Source organism: Ipomoea nil, unplaced genomic scaffold, assembly GCF_001879475.1.
Source record: "Ipomoea nil cultivar Tokyo-kokei standard unplaced genomic scaffold, Asagao_1.1 scaffold0688, whole genome shotgun sequence".
Lineage (NCBI taxonomy): Eukaryota > Viridiplantae > Streptophyta > Magnoliopsida > Solanales > Convolvulaceae > Ipomoea > Ipomoea nil.
This window is the reverse complement of record NW_017617116.1, coordinates 6,521,831-6,543,632: the sequence shown is the minus strand read 5'-3', so window position 1 is coordinate 6,543,632 and position 21,802 is coordinate 6,521,831. Positions and strand designations below refer to the sequence as shown.

Genomic DNA, 21,802 nt, shown 5'->3' with positions numbered 1-21,802 from the left:
GCTACCACATGATCTGATCTTTCCCCGACAACCCAGAACGTACGAGGTAAGTTTAGATCATGCTGGCAGCTTCAACTGACGGCGGTGCACGCCATGGCCGTCTGACTCTAAGCTACTGCAATAACACCAAAAAAAAAAAAAAAAAAAAAAAAAAAAAAAACCTAATCTATACATACAGGAGATCGAGGCTCTCTCTCTCTCTCTTTCATTTTCTGTGAGGGAAGCTTGTGCCTAGGGTGATATAAATAGGGGCGTGCCAGAGAAGCAGAGGGGCTAAAGGGGAAATATATAATAATATAATGTATTTGCATTCTTTTTGGATTAGTATATTATTGGACGTTGGATAACAATAAAGATATAGATAATTTGTGAAGAAAAAGCACCCAACAAAACATTATTATAATCGAAACAGAATTTGTCTCGAGTGCGGTCCCCAGTTGATGCAAATTGAATATTGTCACGCCAACACTACCCAAGCACCATGCACGTTGCTGGGTGGTTACCTACACTGCTTCTTTATTATTTTGATTTATATTGTATGCCCATTTATATTTATTATTCGTAATATAATTTTGTTATAATAAAGTTATAACAGTAGAGCTCTAGATCCATTCCTCTAATACTAGCGATCTACTTATAGCCTGTTCTCGATAGTTGTTGTCCTGTCATTGGGATGTATTTATATTAGTTTACAATTAAGGTGCACGTCTCCCACTACCAAGATGTGAGGTGTTCATTAGTATTCATGTAATAGAACCCGACAAACGAACTCTCGTAGACCTGGGTGTAGATTTTAACTGATTAAATGTTATAAATTTCGATACAATTGTTTATTATGGAGTAAATATGTTAATGCCATTCCGAATCTTATATATATTGTCCTTGATCTAAATTAAATTGAATAGTCTTTGTGCAATAAACTTTTTGTTATTGTGTGTGTGTCTCTCTCTAATATGGAATTAGTACTTTCATGACTTAGTTTTGACTTATGGGAAAATTCGCACTCGCTAAGCGAAGGTGCGCTAATCGCTATGGGTGAAGCCCGCCTAGGTAAACCAGGCTAGGGAGACCAATAGATGATTCCTTGTGATTCAAACTAAGAAGACCAATAAACAACTCAGATGAGAATTGAAGTCGAACTTGGAACCTTGTGATTATTAAATCAATTGTCCGATCAACTTAATTGGAGTTATCTCATTTTATGATTTAGCTTTTACATAATTTTCATGGTGTTCAGACCAATCTTTTATATTTTTTAAAAGGATCATATATAAAGTATTTAGAAAAGAAATATATAATTAAGAATTTTAATTAAAAAGTGATATATTTTGTGTATATTTAAACATAAAATCATTCATCGAAAGTGTTGGATGTGAAATTCGATCTTTTGGACAAAGTAGGGCAGGGCATAAAGAGGGGACCAATTGTTTTGCATGGATAGTTTATAGCTAGGTGTTGCATAGCAAGAAGCTCAGGGCTGGGCCAAAAGAAGAATTGGGAAGAGCATCTTTCCCCAAAATTAAAATAGTGTGATCATCATAATTAATTAAATTAGCATCTTCTTCTTCTTCTTTATTCACTGTGAATTGCATTTGCAGATTCCAGGATCGCCATTTGTTGAATACTAATTGAGCACATAACATTGCAAGGGTGCCAGCTGGTGTCTATACACACATATATACATATGTGATCTGATAGATCATATCAGAAACAATCATTTGGAGGAGTTGTGTTGGTGCACCACCAAACATTAATCATAATTCCTTCAAATTCTCCCCTACTTTGATTCTACCTTAGCCTCTCTTTTAATATAAATTTTTTGAATACGACCTAGAAAATAGACTACACCAACTTAAAGATTTAAGTTGAGCAATGCAGATAACATCAACTAAAAGGAGTGACGAAATTTCTTAGTGAGGATCGGAGTTGAAAACATGGGACGAATTTTGTAGTGGGTACTGTGATTGTAATTAATTAGATAGATATATGGTGTCTATATATCATTGTGTCAACCTTATTCGCCCATATCTAAGCGTGTGCTGACTTGCTTATTCAAGGTCATGGTTTCCATAATGTCTATTTAATCTTCTCTTTAACCCAAGTCACATCGGAGCTAACACATGTCCGGGCGACTTGACTGGTCATTGTTCGAATGCCACATCAGCTGTGTCAACAGGATCAATCCCATCATGAGTTCTTTCTTCTAACACTATAACACCTTGGAAGGGAATTTTGGCCCACGAACTTTAATATACTTCTCAACCTTAGCAAAAGCTTCCGACCTTGATTTCTTGTAACCATATAATGTGTTAGGACTTGCTATTAATCAAATCGTCATTACCTACCCATTTTTTTAATAATGATTTTGTCCATATTTTTATAATTTTTTTTAATATCTTCAATTTATGGTGCCTCATATATATATTTAATATAGACTTTTGATATACAAAAGAAACAACTAATAATCAATTATCTTTCCATAGTGTTAATCTCGATCATTCCAATGAACACATTCCATGGGTTGTTCAATTCTCGGATATATAATATGCAGTTTGTCCGTCATTAGGAAGATACTTTTGTTTAGATTAGTATTATGATTAGGCCAGTAATGAATCAACACCTCTGGAATGCATGCAATGAATTGATGCAATGTTCTATGGACTATATATTCTGATCCCTTATTAGCGGATCCACCTAATACGTGTTAACGTTTACAATTTGCTGTTTTTCATAACGTAAATTAAAGTTCCATCCTTTATGCCCATCCAATCAATCTTTAACGCATTACGCATTCATATCCAATTGCCGGATTTGGTAAATCATTTTTCTCACATTTATCCCAAGTGTGTGCCTCTGTGTGGTATAAGGACATAAACCAATTTAGATTGTCCTAATTAGTTTATAGCCTTAAATAAAAAAGGTTTAAAACCTTGTGATTACTATTTTAAGTGTACCAATTTAGTTGGGGTTACCTCCTCTATAATGAAAGACTTTTTTTTATTAATCATGTAATGTGCATCTTATAAATATAAAATTAGAGCAAATGCTTTAAAAAAAAAAAAAGCGACAAATTATATGGTGAATCATAGTTCACAATCATATTTAGTATGTTGATAGTTCATTTTTAGTGTACGAAAAATTTATTTTTAAGTACTATACTAAAAGTAAAAATGTAATACACTAAGGGTTCGTTTGAAAACTCGGAAAATGACTTCCGAAAGTCATTTTTAAAATTTTTAAGTGTTTGGATACTCAATGAAAATGACGTCAAAGAAAAATATTCATTCTGGTTCACCAAGAAAAAAGCTCAATTTGGTAGAAAATGTCTTCTTAATTTTTTAGTCCAAAAATATTTTCCGAATTCTTTATTTTGCCATTTCTCTTTTCACTCTCTTCTTTTTCAAGTTAATTTATGAATTATTATTACCACCACCGCCACCAAACCACCACAATCACCACCATCAACAACACAACTACCACTACTACCACCACTACCACACTACCACCCCACCACTAACACTACCACAACCGCTGCCACCAACACCAACAACGTAATTACCACTACCACACCACCGCCCACCGCCACTACCAAATGACCAACACCAACAACTACATATTACCACCACCACCACCCCATCACCACATATTATTATTATTATTATTATTATTATTATTATTATTATTATTATTATTATTATTATTATTATTATGTGTTCATTTTTAGGAAAATGAATCAAACAGAAAAAAAAAAATACAAATTTCTTAAATTTTAGTCAAACGAAAAAAGATAGTCTTTTGACATTTAGCCAAACACCATAAAATAAAAATATTTTTAAAAAAATGAATCAATTTCTAAAAATTATTTTTACTTTTTCTTTTTGTAAGTTTTCAAACCAACCCTAAAAATAAATCATGTATATCAGTTATTTTTTGGCATTTAGCCAAACACCATAAAATTAAAATATTTAAAAAATGAATCCATTTCTAAAAATTATTTTTTAGAAATTTTTTGTAAGTTTTCAAAGCAACCCTAAAAAAATAAATCATGTACATCAGTTATCAATTATTGGAAAGAATCAAAGAAGCACAAACAATTCTCGAGAGAGAATTACAACAGGGTCCAGAAGCAGAATTGAATTAGGCCTGGGCCTTATTGGGTTTCTAGTCTAGGCTAATTGTTACAAATATACCCAATTTGACCATCAATTTTTTTTTTTTATTTTTTTATTTTAATAACCATCAAATTGTTATGTATAATGACTAATGATAGTTATTGGATATATATAAACGCAACTTATATCATGGATCATGGTCTATCTTGTATTCTGGATTCTAGTCCAAAAATAATATTCATATTCTATTCATATATGTAATTAACACATCTGTGGATTCTAGTCCAAAAATAATATTCATATTCTATTCATATATGTAATTAACACATCTCGTACTTGTAGTCAGCAATTTTTGTATCTACTATAGTCTGCAAACACATAAGATGTTGGTTAACATGTTATGTGTCTGAAGTTAACAAGCATATTCGTATCTGTAGTTAACCGTTTATGTTTCTGTAGTTATCATGATATATGTTTGTAATTATCATGTTATGTGCCTTCAATTTGTTTACATGTATATAAATTGTTAACTACAAGTATATAAGGTGTTAACTGCAGACGACACATAATTTTTGGATCACGATTCATAATACATTAATGCAATATGAACCCTACCACCCTGGTACATGGTGTAACAATTGTGATATAAAAGAACTGTGAGGTCTATTATATTCCTCAATCCTCACATTTGTTTATTTATTACTAAACAATTTGTGAATTGTATTGTTCATGTTTTAAGTAGAGAAACTGTTTTTTATGGTTGATTTTTTAGTAAGTGGTTTGCTACTCCTTGTATTTTAGAGCTTTTGAGCCTTGATTTGGTAGTTTAATGTCATTCTCATTTTTTTTTAAATATAAACAAAAAATAAATATTCATAAATGTATTAAATCGAAACAAATTTAATAGTTAGTAAGTAGAATGCTAATATAATTTTATAATAAGAAGATCAACTCTTGTATATACGTGGACACACTTTAGGCCAGACCTTCCCCATTAGTTCCCCATATAGTAAGAGTCGAAGGGATGACCTGAGTATACGGGATGCTAAATGTATTAAAAAAAAAAACAATTATATGTGGTGTGTGCAGATCTTTTATCCGCATTAACATTTAGTCCTGTTTAGTGAGTCATTGAGTCACCGCTATTTACATCTTTTCAAATATTTTGTGAAGTCAGAATGTTGAGCTCTTGGGGTCAGGGATTCACCCTTTGGGGAGAAAAAGAAAAAGAAAAAGAAAAATTTGACCGGTTGTTTACTCGTGTCTAATTTTTCCAAACTTTGGGGGCTGAAATATAAATATGTTCATTTTTTTTTTAAGTGTACGATTCCAAATAACTTCTTGCCTGCGCATTCCGCAACAGCACGCGATCAAATCTCAAGTAACAGCCAAGGTGCCAATAGCATCATATAAAAACGCCCAAATGCAAAATCATCTTCACACTTTCATAATCTCACCTACAATCCTAAAGGCCGCGCCATTTTTCCAGCAACAACTTCACTCTCCAAAAAATTCAAATTTCAGTCCTCTCTCTCTCTCTAAACGCGAGATAATCGAAAATGCTAGCGTTCAAGTAATATTTGAATCCTAAATTACACTCTTCAACTTCAATATCTCTTGCATTTCAATTCATGTGAAGGTGAACTGACGATTTCCGGTTTTATTTTTTGTCTGGTTTTTATTGGTTTTCAGATCTGAAGAGCACCTGCAGATTGTGGAGCGAGAAGAGATCGACGATGAAGAAGACTTGTTCGAAGCTATTGATAAATGTAACTTATGTTTCCTTCTCTTCTGCTCGATTTTGTGGAGTAGGATCGTTCTGGTTTTGTTCACGGAGTTCCTGTTCAAATTTTTGATCAGTTTCCGTTAGTTAACAATTTTCTACTGTTTTTTTTTTTTCTCCGAGTTACATCACGGATGATCCTGTTGAATGCCGATAAGTTAAATATGTGATCAAGCTTCTCTCTCTATTCGTTTTTTGTTTTGGAGGAACTGACATGAGTTATGACTTGCAAAAATTTTAAAAACTCAGTTCACTTCTGTAATGTACTGAAATTAGAGAAGTACATGATTTCATTCATTCTGTACACCGAATAATCTGTCAGTGCACTATTTCACTATTGATAGACTGGAAACGAGTTCAAATTTCTGTATTATTTTCATTTTCGAGCTGATAATTGCGTAATTTTTCCGATCCTACTGTTTCTTTACCTGTACAGATATTCTATCACCTTTTATTTAATTTTTGTTCAAACTTAAAATTCTATTGATTTTCGAATTTGCATTATAATTTCTCACAATAAACTGCTGAACTATCCTCGTTTGTGATTCATGTTATCATACCTAATGTCCAAGAGATATGGTTGAACGCTAATTGTCATATTGCAGTTTAAATCCAAAAGCAAATTCCCTGGCATTGTTTTTCTGATATAAAATGTGAAGTTTCTATATATCTGCTGAATATCAACTTCTCTGTTTTGTTTGTTTTCAAGCTCATTCTATGTGAAGTCTTGTGCAATTTGAAGCTTCACTACCTTGTGCTAAATGTTGGAATTTTACTTTATTGAATTTGTTATGCGATTCAGTTCATTAACTGTTTATTGACCTTTTAAACAGTGACATCCCATGGAATTAATGCTGGGGATGTGAAGAAGCTTCAGGATGCAGGTATCTATACCTGCAACGGATTGATGATGCACACCAAAAAGGTGAAATCGTTGTTTCCTCTTCTGAAACTTGTCGCTGTCCATTATTTGTTTTTAAAACTAGAATTCTGTTGTTATTTCCAGAACTTGACAGGAATCAAAGGATTATCTGAGGCAAAAGTTGATAAGATCTGTGAAGCTGCAGAGAAGATAGTGGTTAGGATATCATTTCCTGATGGTCAAAATTGTCAAATTTCGCATCATGCTTTCATATTTCATTTTCTGCACGTACTTAATTCTCTCTTTTGCTATTCTTTCCAGAACTTTGGTTACATCACAGGGAGTGATGCTCTACTTAAAGTAAGCCCTCTATTTCCTTTTAAACCTAAATTCAGTGGCCTAGCAATATTGCATGAAATAGGGTTGCTTGATTAGAGCTTGCAAATAAGATTTCTCTCAAAAATTGAATTGCTCCTGATGATAGGAACTGTAATGCTTAGTTCTGCATTTACATTAAAAAAAACTCTGTATTATTGCAGAGAAAGTCAGTAGTTCATGTTACAACTGGAAGCCAGGCTCTTGATGAACTCTTAGGAGGTAAAACTTTCATAAATTCTATCTGATTTTGTTCCAAATGTTTTACCACAGTAATACAAATCACTTGATCACTTTTTTGAGGGTCTTCTACCTTTTGAATTTGTTAAGGAGGGATAGAAACTTCTGCAATTACTGAAGCTTTCGGGGAATTCAGGTGATTGTTGACTCTAAACTTGGAAATTTCACTAAAGCGGTGCTAGTAAACTAACCCCTTGCTCAATGGACATTTTGTTCAGATCTGGGAAGACACAACTTGCTCATACTCTGTGTGTTTCTACTCAGGTTTGCTTCTTCTCCACATGAAATTCTATATCTTAGCCCCAATAGTAAGATTTTGATCCTGAGTGAATTAATTCATTTTCTTATCCTGCTACAGCTCCCTACTAGCATGAAAGGAGGAAATGGGAAGGTTGCTTATATAGACACAGAGGGAACTTTGTATCCTAGTTGATTGTTTCTGTACTTGTCTCTTTTGGTATTAAAGTTAAGATGGTACATTTAGTATTTTCTCCTTCCTCAACTATATGCACTTGTAGCCGACCTGATCGTATTCTGCCAATTGCTGAAAGATTTGGCATGGATGCCGGAGCTGTTCTTGACAATGTAAAGAAAATTATTCTGTTTATTTTATTGTCTAATTGTGTTTGACAACTTCATCTACTTCTGCACCAACTAAATTGGTTTGAATACTGAATTCTTTTCTTGTTATTCAATCTTATTTCCATGATACATCAAGATCATTTATGCTCGTGCATACACATATGAGCACCAATACAACCTACTCCTTGGTCTGGCAGCAAAAATGGCTGAAGAACCTTTCAGGCTTCTGGTGAGGTCAAAATTTTCACTTTTTCATTAATGTAGGTAATTCTGGTAATAGTTGGCTTATATGTTTGAAATGAAAATGCAGATTGTTGATTCGGTAATTGCATTGTTTCGAGTAGATTTCACAGGAAGAGGAGAACTTGCAGAACGCCAGGTACTAAAGATATAACTTAAGATGATTCAGTAGCATATTTATATGTTGTATTCTTTCAGAGTATGATGCCTGTTTGGATATGTTTTATTTCCAGCAAAAGTTGGCTCAGATGCTCTCCAGATTGACAAAAATTGCTGAGGAATTTAATGTTGCTGTTTACATGACCAATCAAGGTAAGCCATTTAGTCTGAAGCAAATTTTGAGCATGCCAATTTAGTAACCGATGCTTCCTTAAATCCTTTTTGATACATGTATATGTATGTTTGTCACAGTTTATGTTTTCATCAGGATATAGCCTTATTTTTTTTAATGCTCCTAATAGAACACTAAACACTTGATCACATTCATTCTCAAAAAGTGCAAAATAAGTTGGTCACATTTTACTTATTTTTTTCCTTTGTTATCCTGCAATAGAATTGCAAGACATTGCTAAAACATGCAATTGAATTTGTGAGTGCAGTTATTGCTGATCCAGGAGGAGGTGTGTTCATATCAGATCCAAAGAAGCCAGCAGGAGGGCATGTACTTGCTCATGCTGCAACAATAAGGCTAATGTTCAGGAAGGGAAAAGGAGAACAGCGCGTATGCAAGGTGTTTGATGCACCGAATCTTCCCGAGAGTGAAGCAATATCCTTACACTGTTAAATGTTTACTTCTGAATTTTCTTACAAGGGTATCATCATAATTAAGTTAAGTCCATCACACCAAATTGATGCCACAAATCAGTTCAACGGTGAAGTAAATTATACTCAGTATCCATAGAGCAGACTATTATTAAGTTTCCTTGACAGAAAACCACGTTTTTCAGATAACTCCAGGTGGAATTGCAGATGTCAAGGACTGAAAACTAGCTGTGGTTTCCTTCTTGCTGCAACAACTGAGTGATGCTCCTGCCAATCAATTTCTTCTCATATTTCTGATATCTATATCAATCCTGTTAGTCATACCTACTACTATAGCACAACAGAACTGGTAAATTTTTACTCTTTGATGCTTAGATTAAATGATCTTGATCTCAAACAGGATCATGGAATAAAGTAACTGCATGTAAACAAGTGTATTCACTCTATGAACTCTAGATTTACATCAAACAGTAAGCCTTGTTTGTCAAAGGAAATGTGTAACATATCAGTAGCACACATTTCACTCTTATTTTCAACATATATTTCTTAAACATCAGAAATGGCCTTTAACTCGTGTAGCTTATTTGAATGTATTCACCATGAAACATTCACCAATAGCCACATGAAACATCTTGCCATAGTCTAACAATTCCTACTACCATAAAATTCACTGGGGGGTTTACAAAAGTTTGAAATGGGACAACAAAAGGGAAACCAAGGTGCAAGCCTTCTTGTGAAGGAAATTTGGGCAGCAGCTTAGTACTGATCAGACCAGTTAGCCGCACTTCCAACTCTAGGCATGCCAGTTCCCTCTTTCTTAGACTCTGCATCCACTTTGAAGGTGGCACCACACATCTCACCAGAGCTATCCACCCTCGGCACTGCCTTCAACTCATTTAGAGGGTGTTCATAACTCCTTAAGCCTCCAGAAGTGGTGAAAAAGCATCCTGAGCAGAACAAAAACAGTAAAAGAACACTTGAGTATTCTATTGATCTATTCTAAAGAATAGAAACTACCATGGGGTGTAACAAGAGAGGAATATAATGGGTGTACATATACACGGGGAAGGAAAGAGAACAACTCCAACATTCAATCACTTTATAGGTCACGGTATAGTTGTACACGAACGACCATCATTAAATATCTATGAGTGCTGATTCTATATCAGCCACTCGGCCCCAATAAACTTCTAAATTTGCTATAATTAGTATAGAGACTATGTAGCTGGCCAAATTAGAATGGGTTGAATGCATAGTGTGTAAGGAATACCCTTGGGAAATGGTGCAAAAGACTTCCCACACCCTTGCTTCACAATGTCATCCTCATCAGAGAGAACAAGATGGCCTTCAGAATCAGTACCCCAGAAGAAGGGCACGCTTCCATCGGGATCCTGCAAAAGGGAAACAACATGATGAGCGCAGTTCAAAGCACAACATTTTTTGCTGCAATAAGAATGTAACAAACACGACAAAAGGACAGGCAAAAAGCTCACAGCAGCTATGAAGGTAGTTTTTGAAGTGTTGTCATAGACGATGAAGGAAAACTTTCCATGAAGATCTCTCACAACTTGATCAGCAGGGTAAGGACCCCTGTCCCTCAAAGTCCTGTATGCCTCAATGACAATGATCACCTCATTTGCAGTCTTGTTCAACCCATATTGCTGTTTCAGATGCGCCACGTTCTCAATGTGGCCTTGAAACAAGCAGAATATATCATCCACAACAGAGAACAACCTAACAGGGAGAACAAACAACTCTCAGCAAATCCAGATTCAAGATCTATAAAGCCTCAAAACCAGAAGCTCAAGAAATCATCAAAAAAAGATGCTATCATCCTAATATATCAAAACAATCAGATCAAGAAAATGAATCTTTGAGGAAACAGGTAATGGAGAAATGGACCTGGGAAGAAGGGGGTTTTGACGAACAGAAGAATAGTTCAAGATGCCGGAATCGCCGAGGTTGATGGTGACGGAGCCGGAGTGGGTGGAGGCGAATTTCTTGGCCAAGAATCCATCTTTGAGTGCGCAGACCGCAGATGCATCGTTGGGGCTTTGAAGAGCATCTGGGCTCTTCGCCACCGACTTATTGAACACAGCTAACATCCTCGATTGATCGATTGAATCACGCACGGTATATGTCTCTGTCTATGTTTTTGCAGCGTAGAAGAAAAACCGGAACACACTGGAGGAAATTCTACAAAGATGGTTATAACAACAAATCGCAGGAAGTTTCACTCCCAGAAATGCCCTTTCCGGTGATAATTGTGAATCAACTGTATTTAAGTTTCATTGTACATTTGTAAGAGTTGCACGATATCTTCATTAATGGCTTAAAATTAGCTTCATTTGATTAATTGTAAATACACAAATACTTAATGGATGTAATGATTTGTGACACTCATCACATGTTAAAATAATGGATAATATTGTTTTACAAATTTTATCCTTTTAAATTGGATAAACATTTCCTATTTTGCATAGCCCTTAATGAAAATCCAAACTTAAGGAATAGAGTCTATCAAAAAAAATAAAAAAAAATCAATCTAATAGGTGAGATAATTTAACATAGTAAACGTGGAATAATCCCCAATCATTTAAGGATAGATAATTAGATACTCAAGTTTAATGAATGAACTTGCTCAATCTAAAAGGATCATTTCACAATTTATTGTTAATGGTTCAATCAAGTAGCCTATTTTTAATTTTTAATTTTTTTGATATATATATATAGTTCTCAACGATACTACCAATAATGGGTGTTAAAAACTAAACACAAAATTCATCCAAAAATATTAGTCCAATAAGCAAGAGAATCTCTTGAGTTAATTGTTTAAGTATTACTTTGTAAATTCTTATAAATAATTTATTCATACAATTCATTTTTAAAGCATTATATTCTCCCATTATACAATATTTCTCAATAAAAATACTAAAATTTAAATTTAATTAAGTGTTAAATTTAAATGTCACGCCATAAATTCTTTTAGAGAATAATTTATTTACATAATTTTTAAAATATTATTATTATTTTTTTGGATTAGGTGGAGAAAACTTTTATATAAAGTGTACGAGTTTTTTTTTATGGATTGAAATGTAAGCCAAAGTATCCGAGGAGTATCATGGGGGTACTTTTGGAATTTCAAGTCCAAATGGTACTACTGTCTACTGGCATAGTGGTATGGCTTATCCAAACGGCGCTTTAACGCCTATTGCGTGGCCACTCGACACAGGCCCACAGGCCAAGTACTCAGAATAATATTATCGCAATAAAAAAATTATTTTTCCCTAAAATTCATGCGAATAATTTCGTCGGGCTTGGATGACGTGTCATCCAAAGTCAAAGTTTCCCTTCATAGAACCCGACAAAATTTCTAGGTATAGATGCGCATCACGTGCCCTAGATTATGTGGGCCTAACCCGGTAACTTTTGGGCCAATTGAAATCAGCTTCCAAGCCCGTATTGTTGTCGGCCCAATATGATATTAGACGAAGAATGTTTTTTTTTTTTTTTTTTTTTTTTTTTTTTTTTTTTTTTTTTCACAACAAAGAGCATTACAAATGAAGATATATAGGAGGTTCCTCAAACCATTCCTTATGATCTGTATTGAAAATAGAGTACCTAGTTATCAAGTGGGCTACTCCATTCATAGAACGTTTGACAAATGAGATTGATACATTGTGTAGATGTAGTAAATTTTTAACATCTAAAATAACAAGATCAAAAGAAGAAGTTTGGGTTTTAGGGTTGAGGGATTGGATAATAGTTGAAGAATGTTGGAAACAAGGTTGTTGATAAATTCGTGTAGACACGAAACAGTAGTTCTTTCTTTTATGAAGTCGTTGAGTCACCACGATTTAACTTTCAATAATCCTATTAGAGTAGGACGTGTGAAGTATTTTGGGTTTTGAGGATGAGCAAATGTATGTTAGCATGAACTAACACATTCATCAAATTAAACAAAAATCATTATTATTAGCTTCAAAATTTCACTAACTTTTGGGTAAAAGCTAGTTACATTGTTTTTTCTATACTTGACTATTAGACTGATCCCTAATATCTCTGCTAACCTGTTTCTCTTTACCTAATAACTTAAATATAGGTAGGAGTCGTCTGCCTAACCCACCACCACATACACCAGTGGTCTTGTTTAAAAGTGAAAAAAAATACAATTTCTTTAGGCTACCCAGCCAGTATACGAGGTGTGCACGGAGTAAACCCGCTATCTTGTGTAAAGCATTATTTTGATTCTCGACTTCTGGTAAAGCGAAAGAAAGTGGATTGAGGGTGCAGGTTGGGAAGATTTGATCAAACCCGGTTGTAGGCAACTGACTTGCTGAACAGTTTTCTTATGTAGAAGCATTGCAGTGCACTGGCAACTGCAAGCAGAATGTACTCTCCGATTGTGTAGTAGATCACACGCCTACTTGTGCTCTCATTTGCTGCATAAATAGGAACAATATTAAACATTAATAAGGTGTTTGGATCGTTTGCCTGATCGTGTTAGACAGAACAGAACACATCTTTCAATTAAGGATCTTACTGTGTTAGACAGAACAGAACACATCTCTTAATTAAGGATCTTATTGTGTTAGACAGAACAGAACACATCTCTTAATTAAGGATCTTACTGTGTTAGACAGAACAGAACACATCTCTTAATTAAGGATCTTACTGTGACGATGGCGGGCGTCGCGGGCCTTCAGATACTTCTGCTCCGACGTGACTGATTCCAGGGCCTCCCTCAGTTCAGCAAGCTTTACATTAATGGGGTCCAAATGTTCTGATGAACAAATTAAAATTAAGAATGAATCATGCATATATATTTGGATTTTGAAGTCAATATCATTTATAAATGGACAAACTATTACTAACCATCCTTGGCAAGGTCATGTGAATTGGGGATGTGGCCAACATGAATGTAGAAAGACACTGTTTCCGGTGTTGAATAAGGATTTCGGAAGCAGAATTTGTACATCCCACTTCTTGAGGCTTTAAACTCAAATTTATCCCCAGATGTTCCCTTCAATACTAGAACAACACTGTTTCCTGGTCCTGTTACCTACAAATAAATCCCAAATCAAATTAAAACACACAAGATATAATATAATATAATATTTCATCCAATCTGTCACGTTTTTTTCTGATACAAAAATCATGTTTCACTCAATCAGTCATGTTGATTCAAAGCGAGGGGCGAAAAATTATAAGCGTACAGTGAAATCAATGCCGGGGTGATCGAAGGTCCAGAAGATGTCGTGATCGACGACGACGAAGTTCCCGGAGACGGTGTCGGAATCGTAGAGGACGTACTCGTACACGCATTCGACGTCGATTACGGTCACCGCTAGCGCGGAGAGGACGGGAATCCGGCTGAATAGCACCACCACCGACAACACAGCGCATAATAATAATCTGCAACGACCCTTTGTTCTCGCCGCCGATCCCATTTTCGAAACCCCCTTCAGCTTTTCTCCCCGGCCGGAATATTCTTGCAGCGGCGGCTGATCTGGTGGAATCACGTCACTCCGTTCGTGCTAAGATTACGTCACTTTGCTGACGCCGGCCTGTCTCTTCAAACCAACTTCCTTGAATACATCATCAATCTATATATATGAGTGTAACTCATAACCACTTATATTTTATGCTCATATAAACCGTTCATTTTATTATTATTAATTAAAATGCTCTTCTTCACTAAAATAAACAGTGCTGAAAATTATGGAATTTCCGACCACCTGAAAGTGATCTTAAATCAAGTCGAAAGTTTTGTTTCGACCACTTTTGGTATCCAGAAAAACTTTTGTTGCTATTTCCGACCACTGTTTGCTTTCAACTTGGTTTAAGGTCACTTTCAGGTGGTCGGAAATTCCATAATTTTCACGGAAAAACCTTTGTTGCTATTTCCGATCACTTTTTACTTTCGACTAATTTTCACGGAAAAATCTTTGTTGCTATTTCCGATTACTTTTTTACTTTCGACTTGGTTTAAGATCACTTTCAGGTTGTCGGAAATTACATAATTTCCAGCAGTGAAACTAGAAGATTTGTGAAACTTTATTCATATTAGTCACAATTGCATGTCTTACAATTCCAGGTAGATGCCAAAATGCTGAGCAAAACCTATATACATGATTATTCTTTCATAAGCACAATTATTCCCACAAGTCATATAATATAGTTGCAATATAATGCAACTCTATATACGCCTATACAAGCACATCTTAAGCATTAATAATTAAAACTCCGATCCATTGCCAAACATCGATGATCTGTTCATTCTATGCAGTCTGTGCAAAGCCGATTTGCATCTTCCCAAAGTCGAACACAGTGTGGTATGCTCTCAAGAATGCCCCTCCCAGAACCCTGCAAACCCAAATCTCACACATACAGCATCAAAGCTGTCTATTCTGCATGTATTTTCCGTGTTAATAGTGAAGAGTAATTACCAGAGAGGGCCTTGAGGACGGGGCACATCCAAAGGCGCGAATGCGCTAACACATAAAGTGGTTCGGTTTTCTTGAATCCTGATCACATACTGTTTCCAAATCCCAGTTCAGTACTTAATAGTTCAAGAAGAAGGGGAAATGATTTCGAGAAAACAAAGCATACCTCACGTGGAGCGAGGGGGAAGGTTTTGTTGGCTATGGTAACTGAAATATGTGGCAGTTTAAAGACATCGTCGCAGTTTATGAATGACTTTCCTCTTGGATTCGGAAGCTTCTCACAAAGCTATTGTAACACAACAGTACAGATAGATCCAATAGAATCGAATCATCAGATGCATATATTATATTATATTGTTAGCAGAAAACTATGATTAAGAAAATCTGTTGTGCTGTTCAGGGACAGAAACTCTACCTCGTCAACATAACTGAATACTTTGTCTTTGGTTTTCTGTTTCCTGAGCTCAACTTTGATCCAGAAAACCGTCATCTCACAGAACGTACACAAAGCTCTCTCGTCTCCTGAAGAAGACTTCAGCTTTAAACTTTTGCGTACCATTTCAGGACCTCCGCTGCAGAGTGAGTTTTATTGCATTTCAGATCGATAAGAGAGGTAACATAGGCGAGGAGAAAGAAGAAGCTAACCTTACACCGTCGTCACTCTGATTATAGAAGCAAAGCCCGATTCTGTAACACACCGAATCAGGTTGGAACTGCAGGGAGAAGAAGCAGGATATGAAGGAGATCGATACAAGAAGAAGAAGAACGAACGAATACTACGAGTGTATGATGTGGAACAAGCTAAGGCTTACTTACCCCTAAGATTATGAGTTCCCATATTAAATCTCCATACTTTGAGACAACGTGTTTACACTCCCAGCTCACTATTCCATCTGCCCCAATGGCATGGTTAATTTGAGCCAAAATCGTCTGAAAACGAGCTAATATATATGGTAAGAATAATTAAAATCTAGAGCCTAACAACATGATTTAACAGTGATCTAATCTATATGTGCATACAGTTGGACCAGCAAGAAACGATGTCCCTGTATCCACGATGGCTGCACAGCCATCCTTACATAAACCTGAAAGAAATTTTCAATTCTGCACTCAGAAGTCGATGGAATTTTGCATGATAACATGTCAAAAACACTACCAATTCTTCGTTTTTACACATAAAATAGTACAATATTGCTGATGTATAAAGAACTCGCCTGTTGTCTTGTTTCCAATAAGAATATCCCCCACCTGAATCTGGAAAGTTCAATCGAAGTACGATTCAACATGTGGGACTAAGAACTAAGAAGTAAAACTAGCCAAGTAGAATCTAGTGTGCAACCGTGTTTACCTGCCAGTAACCATTTCTGGCAACGGGGGCGAATGTATGCTCCCCCTTGAAGTGAGTCCAGTCAAGACCTCCAAACAGAATTTCGCCCCCAATGCTTGACTTTGGATTCGGATTCAACCAGAACGAGAACAGTGGTTGGGCAACAGTTTCCTGAAGCAGCATATTATACCTGCAACCATTAAAGAGGTTTCTATCTATTAACACCGGATTGGGCAAACATACGGTTTGTACAAGTAATGCCAGAGATTAAAACAATTATATTGAGGAATAAGGGCACGCAACATACCAGACTGATGTTACTCCGCCTATAGCAATGTCCTGAAATCCAAGTCCTAGTATCCCATCATAACGTGCAAGCAAGAATGAGAAAAGTCCTTCCCATGTCATCTCGGTGAAAACCTGGTAGACGATTTACAGTTCATAGCTCCCATTTAACTACATAAACTATAACAATACTTAATAGTTTCAAGGAACCAAGACGCAACCTGGTCTTCAATAACTGCATCTCCAATCCTGACATGGTCTTGGCTAAAGAACCCAGATAACGACCCAGAGCCATAAGGAATTTTGCAAGATTTTCCTACATAAACACCCCATATAAGCATTAGAATGATTTCACTAAGCTATATAGTTCAGGACCATAAACACAACAGAGTTGAAATTAGTGCAAATTAAAGCAGACTACTACCGATTTTGGTGTATGTTCTCGATAGTCTTGATCTGTATCTAGAATGTAGATGACATGAAATCTGCATAGAAACGAACATTGCTTATATATAGCACGGTCCATGTTGTGAAAACTATAATTCCAGTTCCACTATATCAAACAAAACTCACGGAAAAAAAGCATTTTGAAGAAGGGACCCAAAGATTGGAACTTCCAGTATCGAAGACAACACTGAAGCGTTGTGGGGGTGTGCCAATGCCAATCTCCCCATAGTATTGAACATCCAAATAGTCTTTCAAATATACAAATTGTTCATTAAGAGAACCCGAATTAATGTTACCATCCAACTGATTACTATTGTAGAATCTCGCATCCTTTAAACTGTTTAGGTCCAAAGTTCGCCTCTTTAATCCAACCCTCACTGTTCCATCAGCAGACACATTGAAGCCAGATGCGTATGCCACATCCCACATTAAAAATGCAAGAATTAGAATTTTTATTCCCATTCCTCACAACGACAAGCCCTCTGGTTCATATAACGAATATTTCAGTTAAAGAAGTTAAAGAAGAGGTTTCTGTTGCAAATTCAGTTCTTTAAAGGGTCATTCCAGATGCAGAAATATCACAGGGAACAGTTAAAGTATACAACTTTGCACAAAATTATTCCTCTCTGACAACATGTAAACTAATTAAATTACCATTTCCCAGTAATTACAGAAGAAAAATGAAGCAGAAACAAGAAACATAAATAGTCTGGGTAATACCTTAGAGAAGATGAAGCAAGAATTGCAGGTGGTGTAAGCAAGAGAGCAACTGCAAATACCCAATCTTTCGCAAGATATAATGAATTGAAGCAACCCAAAAGTGATATTCTCGAAGAAGCCGCCTTGCAGTTTCGCGCGAAATTGCCGGAAATCATACCACTACGGCATATTCAATTCATGCAAGTGAAGATCAAAGAGTACTGCCCGGCCGGAAATTAGAAATAGTCGACTGGTTTTGTACTGCTTTGTCATCTACACAAAGTCAGCCACGAAACTTCTTTTCCGTTTGTTATTATCATTTCCCATCGCCGGTACACCGGAGGAGCGACGCAGTTGTTATATCGTGGAACATCATCAATACCAAGCCTTTTTGTTTTTTTCTTTTTGCGGTTACTGAAGAACTATGTATCACGTTTCAGAGATATGCATATATTATAAAATATATAAAACTGTATTAAAATTAAAATAACATTTTAATATTGCTATAACTATATTGTCAATTTAAATTGTAGTTAAATTAAAATGATAATTTAGTGTTGTTATAATAAAATTAATGTGTGTTGAAATTTAAATAAATTAAAAAACAGATCCTATATTGATGGGCATATGGGACCTTAGGAGGTCCGTTTTATTAGGAAAGTATTGGTCCAAGTGGGGGTAGTGAAAGAAGGAGGTTGGCCCAAGTCTCGTTAAGCTGGGAAGACAAGCATGCATGGTGGACCGGGGTAAAGAGCATGGACCAGAAGGGGGCTGGTGGGCCGGGGTAAAGAGTTTGGGGTGTCGTTGGGAAGTGTCGCTGGCGGCGGCTCTCGCCAGCTCGGGGGGAATCGGCTCGGGCGGTGCGCCCTTGCCCGACACGGCTAGCGTGACAGCGCACCACTGGCGTGGGCTCGCGCGGGGGTCACACCCCTCCTCCCCACACCGATGCAGGGGGCCAGCGCCGCCGGGGCGTCAACCTTGGCGGGTGGCTGCCGGACGTCGGCTGGGCTAGGCATGGCCAGCACCCGGGCTCTGTGGCCTAGCGCCGGCGAGGCGCCCCCTCTCCGAACATTGTGCCGTGAGGGGGGGGGGGGGAGGTAGGTGCGGCGTGCATGGTGGAGGATGTTGGCCAGCGTGCGCGTAGTGGAGGTACATGAATAATAGACGTGGGACACGTGGATGACGGGGGATGAGGGGGGTATGCTATAAATAGGGGTCTTGGATCTTCACCAAAGGGCACCGGACACGACTAGTACTACGATTCAGCAGTCTTGATCTCATACTCTCAACCCTTATACCTGGTGGGTTCGATTCCTATCAGCAGCATAGTTAGCAATAGCCATTATGGTCCTATACCTCGGGCTTTGTACCCATTATTTTGGGCCTAGCGCTCCGGGTAATAAAGTTACTCTTTCTTACCCCGTTCTGTATTTCTATACCCGGTTTATGATGAACACGGTCCCAATAAAACCATCACATATGATAACATACATACATCATGTAATAACGTATGTCATCAAACGAACTTGAAATGTAATTGAAATAATATTCCGGAGTTACTATAATGAATTATAGTCCACAATAAAATTTGTGGCAATTTATATCATGGAGTGGGGTCCACATAGTATTATGGACCTTTGATCAAAACGACGAGATACAAAATTTATATTCGTAAAGTACAAAATTTTATAACACAAGAAACAAAAAATCAATACAAGGCATACATGTTATATATTTACTTATTTTTAAAATCTAATTTAGGTACAAAATGTGAGTTCATAGGCACAAAACTTCATAACACAAGACACAAAAATTCATAACATAAGACACTACTAATTTATTTTAAATATAGAATTTACACTCTTGGTATAAAATTTTATAACATAAAATATAAAAATTTACAATATAAAATACATACATATGTATCATAATACACAATGCACTGTGAATCCTGATCAAAAAGGTTTTTATGGCGGGTTGCTTGAGCCTTGAAGTCATTTTAAAAAAAAAAAAAAAAATCACAAGGCCCAATAGGGAGGCCTCATGGTAGCCCCACAAGCCCAATTTCACAAAATTTTTCTTATACGGTGTAAAAAAATACTATGTATGTGGCCTCATTTTATTTGTCTGGTTTGATTAACTAGATTGGGTTGAATTTATTTTTTATTTAATTTTTATAATATTAATTAATATATAAAATTTATATATTTATAAACTATATCATAATTACTTTCTTAACCCATTAAAGTACAAAAAGTCAATATCATCTCCACTAAAACTCAAATCTATGACCTTTCATATAGAAGAATCACTTCGTACCACAAGATCATTAGCACATTAAAAGTATCATTTAATTTAACACACAAACAAAATTAAATTTAAAACTAATTAAAATTACTAAATAAAATAAACAATGAAAAAATAGTTAATTTTACCAGTGAATAATAAACAATACAAACAAAACGAGATAAGAAAATTATTTTTATTTTTTGAAAACCAACAAATATCATCCATTAATATCAAACTATAAAGAAAAGAAAAAAAAAAAAAAGGAAGAAAATCACTTCATACAACATGACATGGCCTCAGCTCTCGTGCTGAGCTAGAATAATGGGTTGATTCCTAAACCATTTTGCATAAAAGAACTTCAAACTTCCGAATGAAGCCGCTAGTTTTTCACTTCCTTCACCACCATACCAAACACATTATTATATTGTACATTTTAACTAGTATGATACCTGTGCGATGCACAGGATGAATATTGTTCATCTTATTGTGTAACTGTGTGAAAATTTTAAGAGATGATGTAATATATAAAAAGTTGGATCAGGAATATAAAATTGAAAATAGAAATAATAAAGAAATTACTTTAACATACAATATAGAAAAATAAGAGTGACAAAATTATAAATTATTGAAAACTTCGTGGTATATCACGTTGGTTGTTGATGTAATAGAGGAATTTGAGTTCTTGGCAATCAATATTTTAAGACCACCTGGGTTGTTTACTCGAGAATACATAATAGTAACTTACTGTTGTACATTTTTGCACGACAAAACTGAATGAGTAGAACAACTGGATTAGAGTTGTCATAGTTGACATGCTGTAATAGTTGATCAACATATTGCTCCCAAAATGTGCAAGGTAAACGTCTCTATCTAAGAAGAGAAAAAAAAAAAGATTGTTATAAGGCGTACACACATTATAAAACACATATGATCCATGATTAAGTGTAAAGTTGATTAATATAACATGACTTACTCATGATCTTGAAGAACAAAGTGGATGAACTTGGTATCCCGTCCATTAATTATGGTTGTACGTGGAGATTCAATCGAGACAATAGAACCAACCAAATCTATAGAGATTTATCATCATAACAATAACAACTACATTAAATATATATATATATATATATATATATATATATATATATATATATATATATATATATATATATATAATACTTGAAATGGTAAACGAAATGAGGACCGTAAATAATTATTACCAAATAGTTCGGAAGCATTAATTTGGGTAAGACCAAGTTGATCGAAAGCTTTCAACATGTATGTCATGTTTGGAAAGTCGTTATTGTTATACTCAAAGACTTTTGTAGAATGCATGAACATGATCTTGTATTT

The 21,802-nt window shown here is 35.6% G+C and overlaps 4 protein-coding genes and 1 long non-coding RNA gene across 7 annotated transcripts; 2 read left to right on the top strand and 3 right to left on the bottom strand.

The window, feature by feature from the left end:
• Positions 1-11,206, bottom strand: LOC109176129 (stem-specific protein TSJT1-like). 2 transcript variants are annotated; one of them, XM_019325563.1, is made up of 5 exons: positions 10,859-11,206; positions 10,450-10,690; positions 10,155-10,347; positions 976-980; positions 1-13 (listed from the first exon to the last, which is right to left on the bottom strand). In XM_019325563.1, the coding sequence occupies exons 1-3, from the start codon at positions 11,059-11,061 to the stop codon at positions 10,174-10,176; spliced, it is 618 nt and encodes a 205-aa protein (XP_019181108.1). In that variant the 5' UTR covers positions 11,062-11,206; the 3' UTR covers positions 1-13; positions 976-980; positions 10,155-10,173. The 2 variants fall into 2 exon arrangements, with proteins under 2 accessions (XP_019181108.1, XP_019181107.1); XM_019325562.1 differs by lacking the exons at positions 1-13; positions 976-980 and adding an exon at positions 9,367-9,903 and having other exon boundaries at positions 10,227-10,347.
• On the top strand, positions 5,513-9,424 carry LOC109176131 (meiotic recombination protein DMC1 homolog). The gene is made up of 15 exons (XM_019325564.1): positions 5,513-5,685; positions 5,805-5,881; positions 6,729-6,820; positions 6,902-6,973; positions 7,079-7,117; positions 7,297-7,354; positions 7,463-7,508; positions 7,591-7,636; positions 7,731-7,792; positions 7,891-7,957; positions 8,091-8,183; positions 8,265-8,333; positions 8,428-8,506; positions 8,794-8,960; positions 9,133-9,424. The coding sequence occupies exons 1-15, from the start codon at positions 5,672-5,674 to the stop codon at positions 9,175-9,177; spliced, it is 1,026 nt and encodes a 341-aa protein (XP_019181109.1). The 5' UTR covers positions 5,513-5,671; the 3' UTR covers positions 9,178-9,424.
• Positions 11,207-13,028: 1,822 nt separating the features above from the next.
• Positions 13,029-14,518, bottom strand: LOC109175275 (transmembrane emp24 domain-containing protein p24beta3-like). The gene is made up of 4 exons (XM_019324512.1): positions 14,173-14,518; positions 13,832-14,018; positions 13,632-13,739; positions 13,029-13,398 (listed from the first exon to the last, which is right to left on the bottom strand). Exons 1-4 carry the CDS (start codon positions 14,404-14,406, stop codon positions 13,265-13,267), a joined length of 663 nt encoding a protein of 220 aa, XP_019180057.1. The 5' UTR covers positions 14,407-14,518; the 3' UTR covers positions 13,029-13,264.
• A 573-nt stretch (positions 14,519-15,091) lies between these two features.
• Positions 15,092-18,279, bottom strand: LOC109175274 (aspartic proteinase-like). Of its 2 annotated transcripts, none has more exons than XM_019324510.1 (14): positions 18,182-18,279; positions 17,588-17,943; positions 17,436-17,499; positions 17,236-17,330; positions 17,037-17,149; positions 16,751-16,919; positions 16,617-16,656; positions 16,423-16,487; positions 16,219-16,332; positions 16,048-16,115; positions 15,818-15,974; positions 15,569-15,688; positions 15,406-15,494; positions 15,092-15,322 (listed from the first exon to the last, which is right to left on the bottom strand). In XM_019324510.1, the coding sequence occupies exons 2-14, from the start codon at positions 17,921-17,923 to the stop codon at positions 15,238-15,240; spliced, it is 1,515 nt and encodes a 504-aa protein (XP_019180055.1). In that variant the 5' UTR covers positions 17,924-17,943; positions 18,182-18,279; the 3' UTR covers positions 15,092-15,237. The 2 variants fall into 2 exon arrangements, with proteins under 2 accessions (XP_019180055.1, XP_019180056.1); XM_019324511.1 differs by having other exon boundaries at positions 17,439-17,499.
• On the top strand, positions 17,853-18,389 carry LOC109175276. The gene is made up of 2 exons (XR_002053268.1): positions 17,853-17,946; positions 18,187-18,389. It is a non-coding gene; the product is annotated as an uncharacterized LOC109175276 (long non-coding RNA).
• The last annotated feature ends 3,413 nt before the right edge of the window (positions 18,390-21,802 follow it).